The following is a 14,552-nucleotide window of genomic DNA, read 5'->3' on the forward strand; positions in this document are numbered from 1 at the left end:
ATCAGTACACTAAACTAATGTTACTACAGAAGGCAAATAGAAGTTAGAGTAGTACAGCGTTTTGCTAATTTATTTTTCACTATCTTTTAGTCTTTCAGCTGTCCACATCTCAGCTGTTGTATATTACTATTGCACAGTGTTGAATGTTAAGACTCCTGGAATTCAGTTAATGAGGTACGCAGGAAGTGTAAAACAAATTAAAACCCTGATCCCTACGAATTAGCAAATTAACTTTTGTCGTTACTGCCAAGATGAGAGCTGATACTTACCATTAGCATTGGAGTTGTCAAGAGCCCCCAGGCAAAGAATTCTAGAAATATGACCACCACCGCATGGTATACGCTTGGCCGACCAATACCTTGTTGCTAAGAAAGAAAAACACATGCAGTGGTTGTACACATCCAGTTTATTACATGTGCAAAGATCTCTTACAAACATATTTTGAGTGTAACCAGCTTTCAGGATGACCTATTACCAAGCCATTGGGAATAATAATAAGCCAAACAAGGGTGGAGAAAAGTTATTACAAAACAACTAAAAATCTCCAGGGAAGTTGAGGAATTTTGTTCCCTCGAACTCTTGCTGACTGAAGAGAATTATTTTCCCCGTTCCTGACAGTGCTCTGTACTGCTCCCACCTCCAGCGTGCCTTTAGGCTTCCTCCCCCTTGATCACTATTCACAACCCTTCCACAGCAGTGTAACAAAGGGTGTAACTCTCCCTGCTACCTCCACAACTGACAACAAAACAGATCTGCTTTATAAAGATCACATCACCATTACAACAAAACTATGACAATGCACATAATCAGAAAAGCACCAATTTTTGTATTTGAAACTGCCAAAGCACAAGAAAAGAAGGGGCAGCTTATGCCATCTGTACAACTGCTTTCTGTTGACTGCTGACCAACTGATCTCATTGCTCGTGTGTGCCCATAGACTAGAGACCCAGGAGCTATTCTACTAGTCAATAAGTAATGCCAGGAAGAATTAGCAAACTATGGAAGTGCTCACAATGCTGTTGAAACTGCTGCCATTCAAGACCCAAAAACTCGATCCTAGACGAGAGACCTAGAATCTTTTTATTTAGACGAACCAGGCAGAAGCCTTGAGTAAAGCAGATTTAACCAGAACTGCTGCTTTCTTTAATTTCTATACGCTCCTTGCCACAGTAGCTGTTTTACAAAGTTTTTGGGTTCTAAAATTACTCTTTCCCCTCACCGTTACCCCGCAGAAGATTGTTTTTCAGTGTTTCTAGCAAATCCAAAGCCATTACACTGCCACAGGGCTAGCAATTCTTAGAAAGGAGCAGTACAGCTCTCTGATCTGATACTCCCATACACACCTGAAGTTTACCCAAATTATAAAAGGACACTTCTGCTGCACGTTGGGCAATCTAATAATGCATGATTCAGTTGAAGAGATACCATCTAGTGACAAGTATCAACCAGACTGTCATTTCAGCAGGTGGAGAGTATGGAGAACATGAAACTCAGGGTCTCCCAGTGAACTCAAAAAAAGTCAGGACAGCCTACAACAAAGAGCAGAGCAGAGACACATGTAGTGTTTGTCCCCTACTCAGTACCTTTCATCTAGATTGGTAGGAATTACAGGTTTAGAAAACACTTGTATTACAAGATTCATTTAAGCTAACAGCCTACAGTAAAGATTTTTAAGGAAATCCCTACTGCCTGGACAGTCTAAGTGCCCAGATCTCTAATAATTTTTAAATCTATCAGTTTATCAAAACCTGTAGCAGCAAACTAAAAGTAATGCAGACAGCATTTTTTCTAGCCAGTAAGATTCAAATTATTTTCTACATCGCAGCTTGCTTCAAAGCTTGAGGATTTGAAGAAAACAGTTCTCTTTCTCCTGGGAAACAATACGGTAATATCATAGATCAAAGATTATCTGTGAGAGGCTTTCAAGCATTATTAACATTTCTCTGTAGGTTACCATGCAATTTTTTATCTCTAAATAGCAAAGATTCCAAAGACTGGGGTGGGGGGTGTGTGTCAAAAATCTTCCTCATATAAGATGACTGCAAGTACTTCTACACAATGTAATGGGATAACAATTTTAAAAGTATTTTTTTGCCAAGATGTATATCACTCAGACTAGCACTTAACACAGATCACACTGAAGTCTGAAGATCCCTTCCACAGGAGCTTCCTCTGGAAAAGGCAAATTTTACAGCAGAGAGTAAGGGACTCCCCAGCCTTTCTCCTGCCTCTACTTTACTTCCCTCCTACCTCTATATCACTAAGCATGATGTTGGGCAATAAACCTCTAGTATGCGTTCAACAAACAGTTCTAATGCCACTAAAAATGAAGTTTTAGAGTGTTTGTTTGGTTTTTTTAATAATGTTTTTATTACATTCAAATTTGATCTGAGATTTACATAGTTCACCAGAAAGATGATGTACATACACATTCAAAAAGGCATGCATGTTTTTTTCCTCAGAAGTCATTTAAAAACTTCTGTGGAAGAAAAGTATTTTTGCTGTACTGAGCCTAAATTAGTATTTCTTGGAGGTTAAAACAGTCTGCGAATCATTTGGCGGTATCATGCAGCTTACAGATAGTTGCACTGTACTAAAAAACCATAAATCTCTATAGCCTTTTGGATTCAAGACAACCTGGAAAAGTAGAATTTAAATCCTGAAAGGAACATGCACCTGTCAAAATGAAGTCAAGCATTCGACATCAGATATACCAATAGCTACCAATCTATGATCCACATAAGACTGTAGTTGATGATTTTCAGTTTTCTGAGAAAGCCCTAAATGCCTAGATTAATTAAAGAACACTTGTGGAAATGGCTTTATCAGGAAACTAAAATAATGCAAACAGGAAAATTCACTGACATTGTCAAATGGACCAATGCAGGTACTTACTTCTGGATGCCCATCTTTCCTGTAGTTCCTAAAGGCTCTTACCACAAAAGCTTTCAAGCATCAAGTTATTTTCAAGAAAAGAAAATAGTTTATGACTGATGACGTACACAGTCTGGACCACTGATAGAAAAGCAACAAAAACTCTTTACTCATTTCAAAATCAAAGAGCTTTCTATAAACACTTCACACTTGATTTTAAGATGAAGCTACCCCAGAAGTAATGGTTGTGGCTCATTTCTATATTGAGAAAATACTTTGCAACAGAACATAACTGCATGCAATTTACATAAAGAATGAACTTGAGACACATATGCGAAAAACGGTTACAAACTTGAAGCACAAAGAGCTTTAGGCTTCTTGAACTAGACAATATGGGAACAACCTACTGAATTCTTTATGGTTAAAAAGATGTAAGTAGAATTTCAGAAATAGCACAGATACGGTCAACATACAAGTTGCTTTCATCACAACCCACCCCCAAATTTTAAAGTCTTAATGTTAAAAGTGAAGTGCCATCAGGAAAGTCTTAAAAACTGTTACGGGCTTATTTTCTATCCACACAGATCATCTTCATATGACAGCCCAGTGAGTGGGCTGAGAAACTATGTATGAACATTACTATGGCTTTCAAATGCAGCTGCTGGTCAAGCTATTATACTTGCACAATCAATAATGAGCAAAACATTACATAATCTCAAATGCTTAACAATAAAAGTTTAAGGCCATCATTATAAATCCAAAGTCCTAGAAGTTCTAACAAAATATCTGCTACTTCTCCAGTTTTGCCCTTCTGCTGTTCCTATGCTTCTTTTCGCCCATACCCAATTCTAAAAAAAAAAAAAAAAAATTTTTTCTTCTGCCTTTATTGGAGGCATAATAAACCCGAAAGTTAATTTGAAGACAACAAGGAGAACTACTGGGGTGCAATACAAACTTTTTTTTTTAAAGCAGAACACAGCTGTTGAACATTAATAAACCCATGAGAAGATGTCAAGATCATAAACCCAGCTGGCAGGGAAATGCTCATAGAAAAGGAAGAAAAATTGCAATTTAGTATCAGTAAGAATATCTTATCTTAGACATTTTGAAGGAGAGCTAGTACAATTCACCCTAAAATACTCCACAGCAAGATGCAATTTTATAGCCAGTGCCAAATCTTCAGAGCAAAGCTAGAATTGACGGTATTAATTTATTTGCACAACTTTTAGGTAACTATCTCTGTTAATTCAAGTCTGTAATTTAACAATTAAAATTGTTCGAATGGCTACAAAAACACCTTAACATCCAATTTCAAACATGCTTAACTCTTTGTTTCTCTTAAGCAACACACATATTTCCAAACAAAACCACTTCTCACTGTTCAAATCCTGAAGTCCTCCAGAGCGCCTTTTCAAACTTTTCACATTTTGATGCGGGCCATATAGTCCTGCCAGGCAGATTAAGACAAAGACTAATGGATAAATACAGGATGTTTTTTTCCTCCCATGAGGGTGAAGGAGCAGAGCCCATTGCCCCTAGCATGCCCAGAGCTGGAGACATGTTATCAGACCTTGAAGGGTTTCAATACCCAACTGGAAAAGCCCTAAGGAACCTGCTCAGGCCTCACAGCTGATCCTGCCCTGAGGAGGAAGAGAGATCTCCCTGGTACCTCCCCAGTGGAATAAACCTGTTATCTCTCACAAAGATAACAACCAAACTCAAACTGGACTGCTGAACAGACAATCACCCCTTTCTACCCCCGCACTCTCCTCTGGGAAATTCTTTCCCACCAAGCAGTAGGGTCTCCCAGGAGAGCCTGCTAGTTGCTTGTTCTACTTCCAGTAGAGACTACTTTGCAAACAGCACTCACTGTCCCTCTATACTATGTAAACCAACATTCAAATGAATTAGTATGAAGAGTTTTCTTACTTTCTTTTAAAAAATTATCTACAGAAACATTCTCCCCCTACAAAAATTAACTGCTACAAGTACTTCTTTTTTTTTTCTTTTTTTTTTTTTTTTACACAACCACCTGCACTGCAGTTCACTATATCAACTCTCATGTTTTCAAGAAAACAACTGAACTAGGAGAATCAGTAAAACACTGAGAAACATGCTTTCATGTATGAATCATTCAGACCTTGAAGTTCATGCCAAGTTATAAAGTGCATTCCCATTCCACATTTATCTTCACTGCTATTTTCTTAGTTCCCCCCCCAGGTTCAACCATTCCAAATGCAAACTTTTCCTGGTATGCTTCACTACATCACTATTTAATCATTTTAGCTTATTCTAGCACAAATATTATGCTACCAATCCATCTCACTACATTATGGATGCTCTTTTCTTCACACGTATTACCCAGGTAGCTCTCTAGGCATATTGCATGTTTACCTCTTTCTAATTCAAACGGAAGTACTTAGGAACCCCCTTAATTCCAACTGTTCCCCACAAATGCCCCATTTGTTGGAACTGGCAAGAATTCACTCAAGTGCAAAAAAGCACCCTGAAGACCTTAGCTGCCTTTGTCACATGAAGCAATCACCAAGTGATTATGTGTACAAACCCCAGCCTAAGACATGTAACTTGTATGCAGTGCAAAAAAATACAGAGAACGCAAGTGAAAGTACTTCACTAAACAGCACAGCCTTTAGCATTTTAGATGTGCCTTGTGAGCTAAAATATAAATCATAACTAATTCAGCTCATACATTGTTCAAACTTGTATTTCCATTGCAAAAGAAATACTTTAAGCAGATCTGTAACTGGACAGTAAGATCGTGATGCACTCTCTCAAGAAAAAGCTAGGCTAAATCGTATTCCACAGGTCTCAGAACCACAACTAGTTCCAAATGGAAAAGCCTGCACAGATTTTGTAAACAGAAATTGTACCTTATAAAAAAATCCCGGAGTTCTCAAAAGAACCTGTATGGGTAAGGGAGATCACATTAATAAGCCTTCTGAAAATTCAAGTAAAGGTACTCACAGACCCTCATCAAAGGCTCTTAATGCAAGCGGAAAAGGGTGCAAACTCTTCACAGGAATTAAAAAGTTTAAAAAAAAAAGGTAAAAAAGAAAAAAATAAACAGTATTAAAAAAAACAACAATCCTTTCACAGCAGAGGGAAGTTACCAGATGAGTCCCAGTGCTCTGTCCTGGGGCCTATGTAGTTCAACACATTCATAACTGAGCTGTAAAAAGGGTGAAAGCAAAGTGACAAAGTTCACTGATGACAAAACGCAATTCACTTTAGAAAAGTTAGAGGGTAATGGTGAAAAACATCAGAAGTTGATGGCATCAGTAAAACAAATTAAATGGCAGATTAAAATTAATGTAGATAATTTAACTAATGCAAACATGAAAAAACAATTTTAATTCCTCATACAGGATGACTACTACTTAGGAATGTGATCCTGGAGAAAAACATTCCATGAAAGACACCAGTTTAGCATTCAGCCATGGTTTACAAAAGTGTATTCAAAGAGACACCCTGTTAGGAAAAAGATTATCATTATATTACTGCATAAACATGTGACGGGCCTGCCTTGCTAACCCTCTGCTTCTAGCGTTCTAACCATTTTTATTAGATCTATGTAAAGATCCTCCCTTCTATCCCATGACTGGTTGCTTTGTTCAGAAGCTTTAAGCAATACACACTGTAGAATAGTCTATTTTACAGAAGCACAAATGAAAGAGGCCCAGAGAAGGACAAAGAACATTGCCAAAGGTATGGAGGAATGCTGAAGTTGGTTCCTCCAAGTTGCAGTCAAAACCTCTGCAGAAAGATACAACTGGGATTTATTGAAGTGGTAGTGAGATGAAGGGTGTGAAGAGAGAACAATTGTCACTGCCTTCTCACACTAAAATGCAAGAAATAAGTAAAGCAGGACCCAAGACAGCAAGTTTAAATTGCATGGCACTTCACATGGTTTACTCTCAGGGTCTGAAATGTCTTGCCACATCATTTTTTCTGCTGGGAACACATTCCTGCATAGACTGAACAAACTTATGAAGCAGGAATCTTCTGAGGAACGTAAAATATGAAAACACTATTTCTGGTTCAGTCTTTGACACTGAGGCCATCAAGGGTAGGAAGAGCATCCAAGAGAACAATTGCCATATGCCCTGCTACATTCTGAAAGCTCAGCTTTAGACAGTGCTGCATTGTCTAATTGAACTACTTCTTACAGGAATAATATTTAACAACCATATTACGCTACACCAAATTGCAAGCTGATTTATCCACTGCTCTAGTTTTCTTCCTAAAATGTAGAAAGGTGTATGACACTGAGAAATTCCTCTAAAAGCACAGACTGCTTAGTTAATTCACATGCTTCTCAATGGGATAGATAATTACTCAAGCTCATTGCCCAGTGGTTAAGTTTGGATCTTCAATATTAAAATACCCAGTCTTATTTATGTAATTAAGTTTCTATTGCTCTAGCCTAGCATACTCCTCTCTGGACACAAAACCGTCCAGACTGCTAGAACCTGGAGGATCAGTACCAGCAAACTCAGAACAGCAAAAATGCCCTCTCAGCATGAATATAACCAAGAGTGATTCATTTTCAAAGACAGCAGCTAATCACTCCTGGTAATGGTTCAGACTCAGTGTTAATTTAACATGATGGGAAGATTCAGAATAACACTGGTAACCTTGAGAAGACAACACTGTTTATCTCCAATTATTCAGATTTAACAGGAAAAATAATTTTTGTGTGAAAGAAAATAGTGCTCCACAAAGGACTAAACACTCAAACTGCCAGTTTGGACAATGTGCTTACTATCAGCGATTCAATCTAAATCCTACAAGCAAGAAATTTAAGAAATCAACTTACTGGACAAAGGTGTTTCAGTAAACATTTAATCATGCTGCCTCAGTTTCACCATACTGTAATTTTTATGAAGTATTGTACCACCACAAGTATTAAAAAGAAAAATGCTAGCAGTAAGGGTAAAAACCTGTAATTCTTTGGGTATATACCAGTTCTGCTCCGCTGTGTACAACAGCTTAATGAATAAAGGCTGGCAAACTTCCAAGATGTACAGTTTTAACATTTCATTTCTAAAAAACACAGAGGTGTTGGGCATTTTATAGCATCCAAGAACATGAAACTAATATATGATTAATTCTCAAAGAGGTACATAGGCGTGTTTTCTCCTTAGATATCCCATTTTGGGACTGCTCCCATAAGAGCACTTTATTTAGACAGTACGGTTGCTGTATTTTCCTAAAAAGCTTCCTTAGTATGGCATTACTTTACTGACAATAGGTTGCATAGAAATGAAGTATGTGGTACGAATATTCTGAATGTCACGCTAAGGTTTATACTACCAGAGTTCAGAATTCAGATAGAACAAGATTGCACAACCAGTAACAAAATGTCCATGGCATCATTTACTTCAGTTTCTGAAGCTCACTGAAATCTGAGTAATACAGCCAACGGAAACTGATTTAATTCCAGTGGAATTTACTTATACTATTGTTCTTATTAGCTTTGAGCCAGTAACTCAATTCATAAAGAGTCATTTGTTCAGCATTTATATTTTAGTTCTTCGAATCAGTGAAGCCAATACATTCAACAGGGTGAAGTTAGTTACAGATAAATCAAAAACCAGAAGCTTCTTACTCCCAAACTGGAGGGGTAAAGGGAGAAAGCCTTGCGCAACCTGACGGACTTTGTCATACTCTTCCACTTTGTACTACTGATCTGATGTGGCAAAACAATCAGAATAAAAATTTAAATGAAAACATCCTTCACAAACCAAAGAAGGAGCTCACCAAAATTTCACTTCTGTATTTACTTCTTCATCAGCAGCCCAAAGGGCAAGCTTCCACTTCCAAATGCCAGGGATGCACACCCACTGATACCAAGGAGATCTCTGCCATTACATATAAAGAGATGATCCAGTCCCTCATATTTTAGTCTGAATAAGCTCTTTCAATAAAGTCTAGGCAGACAGAGTTCTAGCAATATGACAGCCACATGAGAATCACAGGGAAGTGCAGGAACTGCAGTAACAAAGCAGGAAACACTGTTCAGTCAGGAATTGTGAAGCAGACCCTAAGCTGATGTAAGTATAATTGCTTTACTGCTATATCAATGTACAGAAGATAAGGCTAGAGCCCCACGTCTTACTCTCTTGTAGGAGATGCATTACAGGAACACAAAATCCCTTAAGGGCACAACTAGGAGGGAGGGTGCAAAAAACCCACCCAGGAAGCAAAACCTGAGATAATTCTATAAATTGAGAATATATGTCATTTAGAAGCTAAACTGTCAAACTGATAAAACAGCATATTTTAAGTACTCAAAAGCATTATTTTAATCCTTAATCCAACTTCAACAAACATTCCATCTATTAACAAAAAAACAGGTGAGAACCCTCATCAGTTATGGATTTATTTTCCATTTGAGTTTTACTATTTTTCAACATTAGAGAGAGAAATCAAAGTTCTTTAATTTTTTTTAAATTTCTCTACCGGTACCCTCCATTTCCTACCCTCTGTTCATATTTAAATAAATTCATTTGTTTTTTCTTCTATATAATGACATCACCTGTTATTTCTTACACCACGTCACCCATGCTGATAAAACTGAAAGCTTACATTTCTTAACTAAAAAGTTAACAGGCATTTTCTAGAGTTACCTCCCTATTCTGACTTCAGATTGAGTTACTGCATCATACATATCTATAGTCCTAAATGGGAGCTGCTGTACACAAACCTTGAACAGCAAATATACCATACAGCAGACATCAGCTGCACTTCTTGAAGGAGTCCAACCTGCTTTTTGGAAGACAGAACCATTTCTAAAAGAGAACTGAAAAGACTCGAATACAGAAGTGATCAGTTACGAGAAGCAAGAAACAGTCACCTCATAATTAACTTACGGAAAATAATTTATTTGACTAATGAATTCCATAGAAGAACAGTTTTTTACATCTTCTCTGGGTTAATCACATATTAAAAGCACCTTAACACCTTCATCAGATATGAGTAAGGGACAAAGAGCCTACTGATATCAAACAGATGGCTTCCAGATTACTTTTTTTACATTCTTGAGCTCCAGCCATGATATCACATTAATGCTACACTATTAATGCTCAGATAAAGATATTACAAATTCATTCGCTTCACATTAACATAAAACAGTAAACTATCTTCTCTCTGATAGTAGAGATGCTTATCTGTGGGAGGATAGGCAACACACGTAAGAGATGTTGGCTCCCTGACGCAAATGTAAGTGTTTTAAAACTTTTGGCATAAGCAATGCTTTCAGCACATCTACTTTTGTGATTAAACTAATATTAAAACACATTATTCAGGAACACCCAAACATGAATGTAGTCTAAAAAAGCATAAAGAGCTATCAAGTGAGGTTGCAAATAAAATTTACGTGATTTCAACTTGCCAAAAGGGATTTATCATGGCCAATGATTTGTCACTATGTGTGTTCCCCCGGCTCCCCTACTCCCACCTCGTGCTCTGGGCTCACCGTCAACAACACAGGATAGGTTATATCATCTCAGCCGGGACCATCCTGCCTGAAACAAGTCACCTGTCCCCACCCAGTGCAGAAAGCTCACGAGGTGTCATCTCAGGTCTGTTTTTAAAGGCGTCCTGTGAGCATGCACGTAGAAAGAGAAAGGCTTAAGCCCCTCGAAAGACGTTTCTGCAGGGAAGCAATCACGCACCACTGCCACTCTTACAACCTTTCTAGAGACGCTTTCAAGTGAGCGCACAGACCGCTCCCTTCCAGCTCCTTTTATTCGCACAAAGGCATCTTAACGCTTAATGCAGTGAAAAGAAACGAAACCGAAAGAGCAACATGTTACTAAAACGGCGTGGTAACTCCACGGTTTCGGCTCCCCCAGAAGCACCTCCTAGAACTCCGAAGGAAAACTAAGCCTGACGTCCAGGCACCTCGGATTTATATATGTTAAAAGAAAACTTACTTACATCCAGCTGCTTACAGGTGTCGCCTCTGTCCGGGATAAACCAGTAACGAACGCGCCGGGGCTGGCAGAGAGAGACCCGGGGCTGGCGGAGACGAGGCGGCGCGGCCGCCGGGACGCCCGGGGCCGGACCGGCCCGAGGTGCCGCCCGCCGCGGCCGGCGGGAACCCGGCACACCGCCGCACCCCAACTTCCAGAAAGCTTCCAGGGTCGCGGGGGCACCCGGAGGACGCTCGGGGGCGGCTGCTGGCCCCTCACGGGCGGGGACAGGGCGGGCGCTGGCCACCACGGGCCGCCCGGCTCGGCCGGCCCGGCTCGCACCGCGGCGTCGCCCCCAAGGCCCGCGGCGCCCTCCCGCCGCCCCCCACGGAGCCCAGCGCCCCCCAGCCCCGCCCCGCACTCACCGCGCCGCCGCCCGCCTTCAGGCCGACCCTCTTCACCAGCATGATGCAGCCGCCCCGCTTGGCGCCGCCGCCACCGCTGAGGGAGGAGGGCGGCGGCGGCGGCGGCGCCGCCTCCGCCTCCGCCTCCTCGTCGTCGTCGTCTCCCTCCCGGGCCGGGGCTGGCGGCGGCTCCGGCTCGGGGCTCATCTCGCTCCCACCATCCTCCCGACGAGGCCGGGCCGGGCCGGGCCGGAGGAGAGGCGGGGTGCGCAACGAACTGGAGGCGGACGGCCTCCCGCTCCCGCCCCCGCCCGCACCCGCCGCCGCCGCCGCGCCGCCTGGGCGGGGCGGGGCCGCGCGGTCACGTGAGCCCGGCGGCGGCGCCCCGCCCCGCCCCCTCCGCGGAACTGCGGCCGCCCGGTCGGCCGGAAGCCGCGTGCCCGCCCCTCGGGCGAGTTCGAATGGAGGCGCGCGGCGGGGCGGTTAGCGGCTGAGGCGCCGCCGGCCGCCCTGCCCTCGCCTGCCGCCCGGGGGAACGGCCGGTGACGGCTCCCAGCTTCCCTCGGGAGAGTGAATCTCTTCCGACCTAGCGTCCTGCGTGGCTTAGCTAAACCCTGCTGGGCCCTTCGTTCCCCGGGCGGGTGCTACTGCGAGCCCCGTTTCCTCTCACTTAAGTGCTACGAAGCCAGCCGGTTACCGTAAGAAGTATCACAAGTTACCGTAAGAAGTAGCACTGCTTACCTCTCAGTTCGCCCAGTGCGCACAGGTAGGGTGCTTTGAGATAATGCACTGCTGACGGTAAAGATTACGGCTACTAACAGACTATTGGAAAATCAATACAGCAGGCTGGTCGCCTGTCCAGAATAAGCTGTTCACCAGAGAGCTCAAAACGTCTGTGCACGGCCAACGCTGAGAGGCTTTCACGCTACAAACGCTTCCTTCCATCTTGACGTGTTACTGGGGTTAAGCCGTTGTTTTTCCTGGTACCTCAGGTATTCTCAGCTAAGTACCAAGCTGTTCACAGGATCAGAACTTTTCAGTTTGCTAGAATAATAAATGTTAACTTAAAATGCCATTTTCTATTTGCTGTGTGTCTGTTTTGTCTGTGTATGACAAGCTATGTACTTGCTAAACAGAGCATGTTGTAATTTATCTTCTATGGTACATTACGGAGCAATTTAACAAGTGTTCTCTTTTAGCAAGGTGGCGTGTGTTGACTTGAAAGCATTTATATGACCTTTTTTTGAAGCTCTTTTTTGTTTAAAGTAGACATCAGCATTTTAAGAGCAACATTGGATACCATGAACTAAATGGATATACAAAATTATCTTTCCTATTATAGAGGGATTAGTAAATCAACACATATTCTTAACAATTACTTTTCCTAGCCAGCCCAAGCCAATCATGTGTAGAATTTCATGCTTCCCTTCCACTGGTTTTTGTTCTGGTAGCCTAGAAACTCTTACAAAACCTTTCATTTCTTCAAGAGTAGTCACCACTATGAAATATAGTAATATTTTTGCTCCTTTGAAGACTTGACCATTTTTCTACTGACTTGAAAACCAAGGGTCTTCATCCCTTACAGGTTTGGGTGGTTTGGGTTTTTTTTAATTAACAGACTTCAAAATACTGAGATTTTTTTTTAATTCAAACAGCTTCTTCAGTTAGAAAGGGATGAATTTATAAGCCTAATATATCAGCTTTTGTAGGTAGACAAGTTTCTAGCTACCACATCAGGTTATGTAAAAAGTATTGCTTGAAATCATAATTGTTTTTTGAACATTTCAGTGTTAAAATATTTACATATGTCACTTAAGTATTTAATCCAGTTCATATACAAATCAATAGAACGCCTTCCTTCAACTTTTATGGCTGCTGATTGAGGCTCAATATGCAACTACTAGTAATTTTATGTCATTATGTCCTTGTCCTGTGCAGAATTTGAAGTTGGAAGGCTTTTGTTCACATGCTGAGCTAGGTATAAAATATTTATTAAGAACTGGTTAACCAGACAACTGGAAACAAAAACAAGGAATAAAAACTCAGTTTATGAAGAGGTGTTACAAGTACAGTTCCTCTCAATTCTGTGCTCTATGCTTTTTAGAACATTCCTAACCAATATTTTTAAGCTATCTGGAGGAGGGATTAATAAGAAAGTTCATTACAGAAGGCTATTCAACATGATCAAAACAATAAACAGATGTAAAAGAATACAATGAACTTGAGTGAATGCTAAAATGTCAGCTGAAAGTGTTGATGAATGAAGATAGGTCATCTAGGGGAAAAGAATTCTAGTCACTGGGTTTATAGACCTCTAAATTAGCTATTTCTGCTTAGGAAAGATACTAGAAACAGTATAGATAGTTTTCTGAATACTCAGAAGTTGTTAAAAATGAAAACAGAAATTTTTAAATATTAGGAAATAACTAGATGAGAAAAAAGTTGAAAATACTATGTCAACATATCATGATTCCATGAAGTCTGTATGCTGTTCTCATCCCCATCTCAAAAAGAAAGTAATTAAACAAACAAACAAAAGTAGAACGTGGAGGCCAGGATGAGCAGAGTCATGGAATGGCTTCAGTATGTGAGAGAGAACTGAGGGAAGAGAATGACACGACAGCAATTAGAAAATCCTGACCGGTATTGCTGTCCAGAAAGTGGATTTGTCACCCAGTGTGCAATGAGCCAATAATCACACACTCAGGAGAGACATTATTTATTCTATATTTGCGCAAAGGTGGGTGCTAGGTGGTAATTCCAGAAAGCTAGCACACCCTGTAGTTAAACAAACAAGCAATTTAGATTCACCCACTTAGCTTCCAACATCCTTCCCCAAAATAATTATTAGTAGTCGCTTATCTGCCACCATTTCTATTGGGCTAAGGTTTTCTCCTCTTCGAATTAAAAATACGGTGTTCTTTTATTCTACAGCGCATGCTCAAGGAGGTGGGGGATTAAGTCTTTTAGGTCTTGAATTGAGTTGGTGATCGCGATTTCCCCCTGCTGCCTTTCTTTTCCCCTAGTTCATGCTTCTTTGGCAATCATTGGGCCTGCAGTGCCTTCTGGAGCAGGATGTTGCTTCGTTTGTACAAAGTAACCAGGCCTACATAGTGAAACTATTGAGTAAAGGTCCTCCTTAAAGGACAATGAATCATGTTTAACCCTAAATTGAGCAGGATCATCATAGTTAGGCCATAACTCAAACATATGACTACAGTATGGAGAAAGTGTCTGTGATCATTACTTGATATTCTTATAATGCAGGGGGGGGAGGCACTAAATGGAATGGTCAGGTAACAAGTTTAAAACAAACAGAAGCAAGTGTTTTCCAGGC

General features: G+C 40.9%; 1 protein-coding gene across 1 annotated transcript in view; it reads right to left on the minus strand.

Moving 5' to 3' along the window:
- MFSD14B (major facilitator superfamily domain containing 14B) overlaps positions 1-11,558 on the minus strand; it is a 33,998-nt gene extending 22,440 nt beyond the window's left edge. Inside the window, exons 1-2 of the mRNA XM_069776880.1 lie at positions 11,237-11,558; positions 270-365 (exon numbers count right to left, since the gene is read on the minus strand). Coding sequence (XP_069632981.1) covers positions 270-365; positions 11,237-11,422 — 282 coding nt within the window. The 5' untranslated portion in view covers positions 11,423-11,558. The remainder of the gene's footprint in view (positions 1-269; positions 366-11,236) is intronic.
- Positions 11,559-14,552: the final 2,994 nt, after the last annotated feature.

Source organism: Haliaeetus albicilla, chromosome Z (genome assembly GCF_947461875.1).
Source record: "Haliaeetus albicilla chromosome Z, bHalAlb1.1, whole genome shotgun sequence".
NCBI classification, from domain to species: domain Eukaryota; kingdom Metazoa; phylum Chordata; class Aves; order Accipitriformes; family Accipitridae; genus Haliaeetus; species Haliaeetus albicilla.